Source organism: Halichoeres trimaculatus, unplaced genomic scaffold (genome assembly GCF_033239565.1).
Source record: "Halichoeres trimaculatus isolate MK-OKI-2021-1 unplaced genomic scaffold, fHalTri1.1 fHalTri1_scaffold_5, whole genome shotgun sequence".
Taxonomy (NCBI): Eukaryota; Metazoa; Chordata; class Actinopteri; order Labriformes; family Labridae; genus Halichoeres; species Halichoeres trimaculatus.
This window is the reverse complement of record NW_027437183.1, coordinates 278,065-291,577: the sequence shown is the minus strand read 5'-3', so window position 1 is coordinate 291,577 and position 13,513 is coordinate 278,065. Positions and strand designations below refer to the sequence as shown.

Genomic DNA, 13,513 nt, shown 5'->3' with positions numbered 1-13,513 from the left:
ATCTGGCTTTATTGGAAAAGAAAATACTTTACTTATGTCGATCCACAGACGTGTAGTTTTCCTTTTACACTGTGAAAACTGGACTCTGATAAAGTCTTTGTGTGTTATTTTTAATATGAGACACAGATTTCAGCATATTAGAGGTCAAAAATGACAAATGAAGAGTAAAAAACTGTGCTTTTTTTCTTTTTTTCATTAAGACTTTATTCTTGTTTCAAGAAACTAAATTAGTAAATATTTCTCGTCCTGTTCAGGAATCATTTTTGTCTTTAATATCTTGAAATGCAGCATTTTTCTAGACTTGTTGGTTTGAAAAGAAACGCTTGATCAGATTTCAGTTTTTTCAGTGAACTTCAGTCTAATTTTATCAGTCGTTGTATTTTTAACACATCAAACTCTTTCCAGCCCTGCACTTTGGTTTAGCTCAGAAACCGTCTCTAAAGGGGAATGTTGCAGCTTCACCAAAATAAAATGTCATTATCAACCTTTTTAAATGTTGAGTTTAAGTGAAAAAAAAACATCATAGGTTTTTACTTTCTGTTACAGTCGTCAAAATAAAACAACGGTCACATGTTTCTGCAGTCAGACCAGCTCCTGGTGAGGGGAATAAAGCTTTTAAATGTTTTTTTTTAATTCTCCGTACATTTTAAAGCTCTGCGCCCCCTCTCAGCCCTGATCCTGTTAAAGGTTTTTACTCTCACCATGGTAACGAGCAGAAAACGCTGCTCTGAGGTCAAACCCCAGTGAAAGAGGTCCCATGTTTCTCTTTAAGGATGAATGAGAGTTTCTGAGCCGTAGAGTCTGAAAACTGTGCATAAATCAAACTGTAGTAAAAACTCAGTGTTAAATTCCTGCTCTGAGCACATGACTGAGTCTTTGTCTCGTCGGCTCACAGAGACGGTTTTGTCCTGCAGATCAAAAACGTCTTTCTGAGCAGAAACAGGATCATTTCTCAGAGCAGACGTGTCCAGAAGTTTCAGTGTGTTGGTTTTATTTTAAAGTTTCTGTTTTTACACACAGACAGGATCCAGGAAGAGTCTGACACTGACAGTTATGGATTCAGGTATAAAATGCTGCCATCTAGTGGATGTTTCTGACAATAGATGTGCTGCTTTTATTGTTCTTTGTCTTTGTTACAGCTTTAACTTAAATGCATGCAATCTACTTTTTATTTCCATAAAAACATAAAAATAATTCAAAAAAATTAAAAATGTCAAAAAAATTATAAAATAAAAAATAAAAATAATTTTAAAAAATTAAAAATGTCAAAAATAATAAAATAAAAACATAAAAAATAACTTAAAAATTAAAAATGTCAAAAATAATAAAATAAAAACATAAAAAATAATTTTAAAATTAAAAATGTAAAAAATATTAAAATAAAAACAAAAAAATAATTTAAAAATTAAAAATATCAAAAATTTTTAAATAAAAACATAAAAAACAGTAGACACAGAAAATAAAACAATAAACAGACAAAAGGGAAGGGGAAACTTAATTTAGTTAATTACCTGCAGATTTTTAACCTCTATGAAACTCACTGAAATGATGACGTCATCACGTCATGTTTGTCAAACTGGTTCAGGACACATGGGAGGGGCCTCAAACACCAAGGTCTGCCTGTACTCCAGGACCCCCAAAAGAATACTTCAAGGATTTAAAATAAAATTTAAAAAAAATCATAAAAACAAAAACAAAACAAATAAACAAACCAATTTATTTCTTTTTGGTGCAGTAGAAACTCTTATTTCAGTCTCTGTTTTAAATGCTCCATCTTAGCCGCTGTCTCTTTAAGGCTCCACTGACCCCCTTCACTCTGATTGGTCAGCCCTCTGGAGGTCAGTCAGGGCAGAGCACAGACTGTTTAATAAAGGGACAAACTTTCATGGCATCAACTGTTTTCTTTTTTTTAATTAAAAAAAAAAAATATTTATGTTTTTTTTTCATTATTATTTAGTTATTTTGTCCAGAACTGTTTTCAAAATTTTATTATAAATTATTGAATGTGTGTGTGTGTGTGTGTGTGTGTGTGTGTGTGTGTGTGTGTGTGTGTGTGTGTGTGTGTGTGTGTGTGTGTGTGTGTGTGCTGATTGGAGGACCCAGCAGCTGCAGGATCCTGAACATGTGACCCAGCTCACAGGAAGAAGAGTCAAGAACTGAGTCAGAGGTTCCTCTTCTCCCCTGACTCACACAATCCGGACCAGAACAGTCCGTACCCGGAGACCCAGACCCAGCAGCGGATCCGGTACCGTCCTCATGGCGTGCTGCCGGTTCCTCGGTCTGTGTCAGTATGAGACCACGAAGCTGGTCCGGATCCAGAGCGTCCGGCTGGGGTCCCTGAAGTGGAGTCTGAACGCTGCCATCCTGCTGGTCATCTGGTGAGTCTCTCAGGATCCGGACCCGCGGGCTGGGGGCGGCGGGACGCGCCCTGATGCTGGACTAACGCCTCACAGGGACCCGTCAGAGTCCCGTTAACAGAGACGGTTCAGCACAGGAGGCTAACACAGACCATAGACCACAGACCGAGGACCAGGTTTAAGGTTTTTATTCTGAAACTGGATCCTCTATGAGGAAACTCAGACCGCAGACCAGGGTCAGGGTCTCTGTGTTTGGACCAGAAAGTTCGGCTCCGTTCAAGAACTTTGGCTCAGAACATGTGATAAAATATGAAGCAGTTTCAGAAAGTCTGGGTCAGTCAGAGTCTGGTTTATCTGTGAACTGAACTGAGTTACAGATGATCCAGTTCATTACAAAACTTAAAATAAATATAATTAAATTAAATTAAATCATTGTAAGGAAAGCTGTGTGGTGTGTTAAAACATGTCACAATAAAAACAAATAATAAATAACCAAACTGACCCACCATGAATCTGCAGGAGTCTGTAAATTATCTGATATTTTGTCTAAACTCTGATTTTTAAAACAATTAGTTTTTTAAAATCAGAGAACAACAGTTTGGATCTGCAGGAACCTGATCCAGGTGTTTTCAATGTATGGGAGGTCAAATTATTATTATTGTTTATGGCAATATGCTAACCCATGCTAACCCATGCTAACCCATGCTAACCCATGCTAGTGTTAATTGTTTTCATCTGTTTAGCAGCATTTATTTCCCTTAGTTAATTCAGTAAAATTTCAACAGTTAAAACATTCAAATGACTGACAGAAATGTTTTGAAAAAAAAATATAATAATATTTTTATCTTAATTTATTTTTTAGTCATAAAAATTAGCTTTGTTCGTTTTTCAAAATTTATTTTGTGTCATTTTAATTTCATAAATTTTATTTTTTATGTTATTTAATTGTATCAAGTTCTTATCTTGTTTTTTCAAGTAACTTATTTTATTTTACATCATTTATTTCTATTGTATTATTTATTGTTTTATTCTTTATCTTTTAAATTTTCTTTTTTACTACAAGTGTAAATTAAATATATATTTCTTATTTACTTTTATCTTTTAACATCTTTTAGTTTTATTTCATCATTTTCATTTTGTGTTTTTTTAGCCCCTTATATTTGTTTTATTTCTTTTTTAACTGCATGTTTTCATTTTATTTTATCATATTTTGTTTTATATTTTTTCTTAACGTAACCCAACTAAGTAAAAAAATAAAGTTTTGTATTTTTTTTAAATTTGGCTTTATTATTATTTTTTTATAAATTTGTTGTTGTTGTGAAGCAGCTGTGCCTTCATGCTCAGCTCAGAGAACTTCAGGGATATTTTCACTCAGCTAGACGCACGGACCATAACAACAGGGACGTTTTTAATGTGTGTAACGTCCTTTAAACTGTGTGTGTGTGTGTGTGTGTGTGTGTGTGTGTGTGTGTGTGTGTAGCGTCATGATGCTGTGGAACAGGAAGTACCAGGAGTTCGACCTGGTCGTGAGCTCCGTCACCACCAAGGTTAAAGGTGTGGCTCAGACGCGCCTCCCTGGGGTCGGGGATGTGGTCTGGGACGTGGTGGACTACAGTGGACCCCTTCAGGTCAGGGTTTAAAGGATGCAGGATCCTCTGAGTGGTTGTTGAAGATGACGTGATGATCTGTCTCCCTCTCAGGATAAAAACTCGTTCTTTGTGGTGACGAACGTCATCGTGACGAAGAACCAGAAGCAGGGGAAGTGTCCTGAGGTGCATCATCATCATCATCATCATCATCATCATCATCATTATGGTTTTAACGTTGATTTGATAATTATCAGTGTGATGGTGAGAAGCAGGTTTTTAAACGTTGGCCTCGTGTTTGTTTTCCAGGTCCCTGTGAAAGGCCGACTCTGTCGCTCTGATAAGGACTGTGAGAGAGGAGCGTGGGACCAGCTCAGCCACGGTAACCTCCACATCTCTGACACCCAGACACAATCACGTACTGCCTCCTTCAGGCCTGTAGCTCCTCTCTGTGGTCACGGATCCAGTCAGGTCGACTTTCTCAGTGATGCTTCACCGTGATCATCAGAGGGACGGCGCCGGGCGACCTGTTTCCTCACTCAGCGGAGGAATGTATCATCAGCGTGGCAGCGTTAACCCTCAGCTCTCTGCTAAACGACTCTCAGGCTGAGGTCCTCCACGGTTAATGAGTTGAACATGTTTTTGTCCTCTGCAGGGATCCATACGGGCTCGTGTGTGAAGTTTGACGTGTTGAAGAAGACCTGCGAGGTGTCTGCGTGGTGTCCCGTGGAGACAAAGAGCGACCCTCCCAGGTGAAGCCTCTGCTCTTCTCTGCTGTGTTGAAAGTGGACGTCAGCGTTTGACGGTTTGGTTTCTCCACAGACCCGCTCTGTTGGCAGCAGCTGAAAACTTCACCGTGCTCATCAAGAACAACATCAGGTTTCCAGCCTTCAACTTCATCAGGTGGGACGGCGCTGAGGACGACTTCCTGTTCCTGTGTTTCTTCCCATGAGCACCTGGGGCGCGTGTTTTAAACCACCGTGTCGTTTCCACAGGAGGAACATCCTCCCACACATGAGCGCCACCTACCTGAGGAACTGTGACAGGAAAAACGACTCGCTGTGTCCCATCTTCAGGCTCGGAGACGTGGTCAGAGAGGCCGGAGAGAAGTTCTCTGAGATGTCTGTAGAGGTGAGGTCAGAGGTCAAAGGTCAGGTAGGCCACTTTATACCAGCAGGTCTGAGGCTCTTATCAAGGTTTCTGATAGTAAGGGACATTTTCTTATTATTTGTATTTTTTGTCCTAATTTTTATTTTATGATCACATTTTTTTTGTATTGTTTTCATTATTGATTTACCTTTAATCATGTTTTTTTATGTTTTATTTTTTAGTTAATAAATCAAATAAAGATTTTTTTTATTTTTCCAAACTATTTTTTTTCTTATTTTATTGTTGTATATTTAGATATAATTTTATTCAATTTTGTTTTTTTATATATTTGTTTAAATGTAATAAAATTAATTAGATCAAAATTTTATTATTATTATTATTATTATTATTATTATTATTATTATTATTATTATTATTATTATTACTATTATTATTGACTTTTTTTGATTGTATAATGAGTTTTTATATTTCCTTTGGAATTCATTTTTTCCAAATTCATTTATTTTGAATTATTTATTTTTAAACCAAATTAATCTAATTAAATTGAAATTAATTTAGTTTTTTTTCTAAATTTTTAAAAAATCTTTTTTTTTTAAGTTCTGTTTCTTATCTATTTATTTTTGGCTTGCTTTCTGTGAATAAGGCCATAGAGGGTAATGTATAGATTTTCTTAATCTGTTTTATAATCATGGATAAACTTTAGTTTTAGGGGTTAGTTTTGGATATATAGTTATATTCTTTATTTCTCTGGACTGTTTCATTTTATAAAGTTTCAGTTTCAAACCTTTTTTAACAGATGAAAAAGAAGTAACATGATATAAAAGATTGAAATCAGAGAGTTGACATGAATAATTAAAATCAACCCCTGGTATAGTCATCACAGCACCGTCGTATCATGAACTGTGAGTTAAAAACAGATAAATTAATAGCAGTGTGTGGCTGGTAGAAGCTGCAGAACTTTCACTTCCTGTTTCCCTCCTTTAGTTCCTCTCAGTCAGAAAACTCAGGCCTCAGACGGAGGTCGAGAGAAGTTGAAACTAAAAAGAGAAACTGAGACTTCAGAGAGCTCCTCGGTGTGTGGCTGAGAAAAGAGAGGAAGTGGTGTTAAAAACATAAAATTAAACCACATCACAAAAACTCTGTAAAAACAACATTAAATCAAGTGTCCTGCAGCTCTGACGTCCTCCTCTGTTTGTCCACAGGGGGGCGTCATCGGCATCCTGATAAAGTGGGACTGTAACCTGGACCGGCTGATGCAGCGCTGCCTGCCCCGCTACTCCTTCAGACGCCTGGACGAGAAGGAGAGCAACAGGACGCTGTACCCCGGGCTCAACTTCAGGTCAGAGAGGTCAAAGGTCAAATACGTCAGACGCTTCACTGCAGACAAACCAGTCATCAAAACCAGTCATCAAAACCATCCTGAAACAGTTAGAGGGTGTGAATTCACAGCTCAGAGCAGCTCTGTCTTCAGATACGATGATCTTTGACCTTTGTGATGTTTTTATTTCCACTAACGGACTCTGAGGACGTCAGTCTGGGCTCAGGTCCAACAGGGGGGACAGTAACAGAGACATGTCCTCTGATCCTTCACTTCCTGGTTACATTAACTCGTTCTTTGACCTTTCCTGATGTTTCCTGACCAGATTCGCTAAGTACAACACGGTGAACGGTGTGGAGGAGCGCACGCTCTACAAAGCTTTCGGGATCAGGTTTGACGTCATGGTGTTTGGACAGGTGAGCGCTCCACCTCAGCTTCCTCCCTCTGCTCTGACCGTCCAGTTCTCTATGTCCTGTTCCCACAGTCTGTTCCCAGTCTGTTCTCAGTCTGTTCCCAGTCTGTTCTCAGTCTGTTCCCAGTCTGTTCTCAGTCTGTTCCCAGTCTGTTCTCAGTCTGTTCCCAGTCTGTTCTCAGTCTGTTCTCAGTCTGTTCCCAGTCTGTTCTCAGTCTGTTCCCACAGTCTGTTCCCAGTCTGTTCCCACTGTCCTGTTCCCAGTCTGATCCCAGTCTGTACCCAGTCTGTTCTCAGTCTGTTCTCAGTCTGTTCCCAGTCTGTTCCCAGTCTGTTCTCAGTCTGTTCCCAGTCTGTTCTCAGTCTGTTCTCAGTCTGTTCTCAGTCTGTTCCCAGTCTGTTCCCAGTCTGTTCTCAGTCTGTTCCCAGTCTGTTCTCAGTCTGTTCCCACAGTCTGTTCCCACAGTCTGTTCCCAGTCTGTTCCCAGTCTGTTCTCAGTCTGTTCCCAGTCTGTTCCCAGTCTTTTCTCAGTCTGTTCCCAGTCTGTTCTCAGTCCGTTCCCAGTCTGTTCCCACTTTCCTGTTCCTACTCTGTTCCCAGTCTGTTCCCAGTCTGTTCCCAGTCTGTTCCCAGTCCTTTGTTTCCTCGTGGTCTGATGTTGTTTGTTGTTGTTGTTGTTGTGACCAAACAGGAAGCTAGCGTCGTGTAAAGAACTGTGAGGTCTGTTAGATTAAATCAGCCGAGGTCGATGTGTTCTCAGGAGATTAGATTAGAGAGGGAAACATCTGAATCTTCATTAAAGAGAAACACTGTTAGCACCATCATCATCATCATCATCATCATCATCATCATCATCATCATCAAAAATTTAAAGCATGATACAGAGAAATGTCAGGACACGAGATGGGATGCAGTTAAATTCTAGAAAGGGAGAGAATATTAGAGGAGGGAAAGGTAAAGTTTCCAAAACAGGACAGAACATAGATCTGTTGATACAGAACTTTGGACCTGGACAGAACATAGATCTGTTGATATAGAACTCTGGACCTGGACAGAGCATAGATCTGTTGATATAGAACTCTTGATCAGGACAGAACATAGATCTATTGATACAGAACTCTGGATCAGGACAGAACAGAATGAGATGGAATAGACTAGAATAGAATTTTAGAAGAGAAAAGAACCAAACAATAAAAGTGATCTAGAATTAAAAGAATGTGACAGAATGGTAAATGATTCTGGTATAGGAGAGAATTAAACAGAATAGAATAGAACAGGATTGTGGAACATGATGGAATATAAAAGAATGTAGTGAGCTTAAGCATAAAGAAACCACTGATTTAGAATTCTAGAAAAGGATTAAACAGAATAGATTTGTAAAGGATTCTGGAACAGGAGAACTCTGAAAAGGATAGAATGTAACACAGTAGTTCAGAATAAATAGAATTCCAGAACAGGGTGGTATAGAACTCTAGAATGGGATAGAATTTATCAGAAAGGAAAGGTAGATAGTCTTAGAGCTAGATCAGATTTAGTACAGTGGAATGATGTGTTATTCTAGAAAAGGATCGTCACAGATCAATAGCAGATTCTGGTTTAATAAGGGTTGTTTGTCTTTACACGGCCTTTGTGTAACCAGGTTACTGATAGTACTCTGGATATGAAAGAGTTACTGACTGAACGTTAACACTCATTGACTGAGACAGTGAAGAATTCTAGAACAGGAGTGAATTTAGCAGAATGGAATGATGTAGAATTCTAGAACAGAACAGAATGTTCCAGAATGGTTCAGAGTTCTGTTTGTGTGTTTGTGTGTTTGTGTGTTTGTGTGTTTGTGTGTTTGTGTTTACGTGGTTACTCTGCAGATTTCAAGTCCAACACATTTTTTGTTTTCTAGGCGGGAAAATTCAGCTTCACCCAGCTCATCATCTACATCGGATCAACCCTGTCCTACTACGCTCTGGTGAGAGAGAGCACACACACACACACACACACACACACACACACACACACACACACACACACACACACACACTGACTGTGTGATGATCAGCTGTGAGGACAGGAAGCTGTCGTCTCTCAGTTTGTGTGACTCTCTGGTGAAGCCACACCCACTCTGAGGTAAACATGGCGTCTCCTCCTCCAGACCACGCTGCTGATGGACTGGCTGATCGGGACCAGCTGTTACTCTGCTGAGGTGGGGCAGGACTACTCTCAGAGGAAGGTGGAGTCAGTGACGGACAAACAGAAGGTGGTTATCGCTCTGAGGCTGACTCCTCTGTTTACTTCCTGTGATCAGCTGTTTCTGTCTGAAACCCTCTGACCGTGTGTCTCAGGTCGTCCTCTGTGTCTCCTACGTGGACGAGACAAACCTCCGTCTGGTGAAGAGATCACAGAAGAAGAGTTTACAGGACGTCAAACCCACGTCTGTGCAGCCACGTAAGGTAAACCTGAGGATGTGGGGACACCTGGTGGTCAGGGTGGGGATTTCGTCTTTGGAAAGTTTAATTTGTCGGTGGCGTTCTCGTCCTGACAGGAGGACGTGGGACACCTGAGGGCCGTCCTCTCTCTGCTGCAGCCTAACGTCTCCACCCATCGTGAAGCTCCTCCTCCTCCTGAGCCCAAACCAGAGCAGAAGCCCCGCCCCCCGCGCCCTGCCTGGTGTCACTGCGACGCCTGCAGAGCCTCCTCGCTCCCACAGGAGGAGCTGTGCTGCAGGCGGAGCGACGGCGTCTGCATCGCCTCGTCTCCTCTGTTCGAGCGGCTGGTGCTGAGTCGCCCCCTGCTGGAGGCCGTGCTGCTGTACAGAGACCCTCTAACTCCGCCCCCTGAGGGAGCCCAGACCTCCTCTCTGCGTCACTGTGCGTACAGACAGTACGTCAGCTGGAGGTTTGGGGTCCCGCCTCAGGACGCGCTCCCCGCCATCCCCAGCTGCTGCGTGTGGAGGATCAGGGCGGAGTTTCCCAGTGCGGACGGGCAGTACAGCGGCTTCACGCCAGCCAGGGCGGCATCCATGCAGGCGTGTGCTAACGGGGAGCTCTGAGAGGAGCGTGACGCCTTCCTGACTGACTGACTCACTGACAGAGATCACGTTGGATCTGCTTCACCCTGACAAACCTGAGGATAACCCCGCTTAACGAAAAACGCTTCTTTAATAAATCTGAGTTTACTGACCTCACCTGTCGCCTCCAGCTCTTCAAACATCATAACACTTTTTACTCTCACTCCCTTTGGGCTGTTTTTACCTTTCCAGGGCAGAGACAACATTTCCAGCTCCTGCTCAGGTGAAATAAACCTCATGGAGACGAGTCAGCGTCAGAAAGAGAAGAAGAAGGAGGCTCAAAGAAAAGTTTACTGAGGAGAAAACGCCTCATTAACAGTAAATTTGATCTGTAGGAAACGAGCTGCGTTAGAGGAGGAGTCAAACTGTGGGTGAACTGTTGGTCTGAGGATGACCTGAGCGGACAGCCTGAGGGGAATCAGCTGTTATCTGATGTTTCACGCTGCGTTTTGCTGAACTACAAGAACAATTCAGTGCTTTGTTGAGGAAACAAGGAGACAAAATCAAAAATCTTAGTTTCAGCTTCAGTTTGAGAAACACTCCCTGTTTCAGGTCGTGACGGTCTCAGCCCCTCGTGTCAGAGCGGCCTCCAGCGTGTCCTCTTAGTGTTTACACTCAGTCCTAGAGGATCTGCAGCCTCAGTTTCTAACCCTCATCATCGTCACAGGTACGACAACACCTGGTGAGCGCTCCAGGAGAACGTGACCCAGAATCTAATCAAATAGCTCGTCTGACAAACAAAAGTGTTTTTCAGAGTACGGAGCTCCCAAGGGGACACGGAGGAAAAAATAAAAAAAAGATTTAGCTGAGATCTTTAGCGAGATCTTGCAAAAAGTTTGCGAGAACTTATAAAACTTTCTCAAGATCTCCCTAAAGTATCTCAGGGTCTCGTAAAACTATCTGGCACATGTTGTCTCAGCTGTGATTGGTCAGTGTATCTACCTCTGTTGATTTTTTCAGGGTGTATTGGCACAGCAGTGATACACTGACCTATGACCTCTTTGACAACATCTGAGATCTCACAAATGCTTTGCTCCATATAAAAGTCATTCTGTGTGTGTTTTTTTTTAAATCTCACATCCTCAGTTAAAATTATTTTCTTTGTCGTAATAAGATTTGGTCGTCAAAAGCCTTTTTTTATGAAGTTAGTTTCCTGAGATCTCTCAGACTAAAGTCCTGTTTTGAACCAGGCTCCAAACATGTTTATTTCTGCTCTAGATTCATCGACTGTATAATACATACATACATGTATAGAATTAGGCTCTGTGATGTCACCCATCTGTTTCTGAAGCAGAGTTTTGAGGACTGTTGTTTTCAAGTTCCATATTTGAAACGCTGACTCATCACCAAGGAGTTCCGGAATGTTGCTCTGAATGTCTCTGAATATAAATGGCAACATTCCATAAAGTGTAATGTGACATCACTCTCAGTGACATCACTCATAGTGACATCACTCATAGTGACATCACTCTCAGTGACATCACTCATTGTGACATCACTCACAGTGAAAGAGAAATGATCCATCCAGACTGGAATCATGTTTTGAAACCAGGCTGTAAACATGTTTATCTATCCTTTAAAGATTGACTTTTTTGAATGGGTGTGTATGTGGTTCCTGGGGCTTCCTCAGCCAACCTCTAGTGGACACTCGAGGAATTGCATTTTTTTTTTGAGTTATTTTTTGGGGCTTTTTATGCCTTTGATGATAGAATAGAATAGAATAGAATAGAAAATACTTTATTTATCCCCGAGGGGAAATTCAGGAGTCACCGCAGCATTTAAGAAAACAAAAGTAAGAAAGAGTATAGAAAGTGCAAAAATGTCCATAAGAAATTAGATGCTGACATCCCGTCCACCACTCGTCCACCACTCTCCAGCCCAGCCAGTCTCCACCTCCACAGGGTCCAGGACTGAGCCTCCCCAGCAGTCTGTTCAGTCTCTGTCTCCTGGATCCTGTCTGCCCACAGCAGGCAAAGCTCCTCCGATGTGTCGTGGCGTCCGATGTCTGCTCCGTCAGCCACGTCCGTGAACAGCACGATGCCGCTGGGTTAGCACAGCTAGCTCATCCATCCCCCGGAGCGAGATCCCACGTTCCCAACAACGATGGATGGAAGGACAGGTCCATGTCGTCACTTCTTAGCTCACACTGAGAACCAGCACGTCGTCCTCACCTCCTCCTCCTCAGCTCGAGGGAAATCATCAAGCCCTACACAAGTTAGCATTGACATGCTACAGGCTGCTAACAGCTAATTTTGCATGTAAACAATGCAGCCATGGTTGCATGTAGGATCTCCAGACAAACACAGGAGAAAAGTAGTAAAAAATACCGCCTAAGCCACAAAACGTTTGGTGTCCGTGACCGACAATGAACCATACAAAGTGATGATCCACTCCAAATACAAAGATGACGAAAAAGAGACGAAAAAATTACAAGAAACGGACAAAGACGAGAGAACTGCTGCAACAGGCAGGTACTTGGGTAGCACCTAGCAACCGAGAGGATAGAGGAGGGGCAGTGTATAGAGTGGGAAAGGGAGCAAAGTGGGGAGTGACGTGTGGGAAACTAGACTGCTACGCCATCTGCGCCCCAGAAGCTGCAGTCTTCTTTAAACAGGAGGCCATGCTAAACGTGTGCTAATATGGTAGCACTGAGTCTGTTTGCATTTGCATGTAGGTTACAAATAAAAGCAACCACTGCCTTCAGTGCAGTTAGCACTAGATATCTGATGTCTGGACTTTCCAACACTGACACAACCAGAGTATCAGGAAGCTTAATTACCTGAGGAGTGGGAGTGGCTTCGCATGCAAGCCAATTAAAACCCCTCCTGTTGTTACATCACCACAGGAGCTAGTTCAGATTTAAGCTTCCATATCTTTGGGACTGTTTGGCTGAAATATGATGAAAACATGTATGTCTGAAAATAAACCTGCGTTAATGTGTGGGACTTTAAATAGTTTGATGTTTAGTTTGTTCTCAGTTTTCACATGGAAAGGATTACAGTCATAACTTCAGGACTTAAAAAGCAGCAGGACATTCCAGTGTTTGATGGAGATCCTCGGCATGTTAGCGTAGCATGCTTTTCCTGTGCTCCTCCTTTGATTCAGACCTTAATAATATTAAAGTATTTCCTTTAAAGTCTTGTTCAGAGCTGACAAACAGCTGCACAGCGCGGCCTTTACACTCCCCCTGTCCAGAGCAGAGTTAGCGTCGAGCTGTGAGCCGTTCTTCAGGAGGAATCTGTGACATTTCAGATCCTTCAGACGTTTCTCTGGCTCCAGACCTCAGCTATTGTTTTCATAAACGCTCCATTTGAGCAGAGTTACAGCTCTTGGTCGTAGAAGTGGAAAAACTCCCAGAGACTCGTTTGGACCGCATCTCTTGGCCTTTCTTTTTGAAGACTGGTGGCTAATGTATTAGCGTGTGCTCCTTTGATTTAATCTCATCTTCAGAATGACCTGACTGAATGGATGAGGTTGTTTTCCAGTAAATAAGATCAGCATCAATCCTCCATGAAGACAAATAGTCAAAGAATGTGAGCTAAAAATAATCTGTGTCCCAGAGTTTTTCTGGATCTGTGCGCTAACAGAGCTAACCTGCAGACCGTGGATGGATGCATGTGGAGTGGAAACAGGCTGATGGAGCTGGAGGTGGAGGGAGATGGATGCAG

At 41.9% G+C, this 13,513-nt stretch overlaps 1 protein-coding gene across 1 annotated transcript; it reads left to right on the top strand.

Annotated features, from left to right (window-relative positions):
- The first annotated feature begins 2,113 nt into the window (after positions 1-2,113).
- On the top strand, positions 2,114-11,522 carry p2rx7 (purinergic receptor P2X, ligand-gated ion channel, 7). Its single transcript, XM_074671310.1, has 13 exons — positions 2,114-2,378; positions 3,838-3,985; positions 4,058-4,129; positions 4,253-4,325; positions 4,599-4,695; positions 4,766-4,846; positions 4,939-5,074; positions 6,256-6,392; positions 6,697-6,787; positions 8,682-8,747; positions 8,931-9,035; positions 9,121-9,228; positions 9,321-11,522. Exons 1-13 carry the CDS (start codon positions 2,257-2,259, stop codon positions 9,825-9,827), a joined length of 1,743 nt encoding a protein of 580 aa, XP_074527411.1. The 5' UTR covers positions 2,114-2,256; the 3' UTR covers positions 9,828-11,522.
- The last annotated feature ends 1,991 nt before the right edge of the window (positions 11,523-13,513 follow it).

Excerpts from the sequence above, each read along its gene's own strand:
- p2rx7 (XM_074671310.1), top strand. The coding sequence starts at position 2,257 with ATGGCGTGCTGCCGGTTCCTCGGTCTGTGTCAGTATGAGACCACGAAG. Across the intron at positions 5,075-6,255 it reads TCTCTGAGATGTCTGTAGAG|GGGGGCGTCATCGGCATCCT; the intron begins GTGAGGTCAGAG and ends GTTTGTCCACAG. Across the intron at positions 6,788-8,681 it reads ACGTCATGGTGTTTGGACAG|GCGGGAAAATTCAGCTTCAC; the intron begins GTGAGCGCTCCA and ends TTTGTTTTCTAG.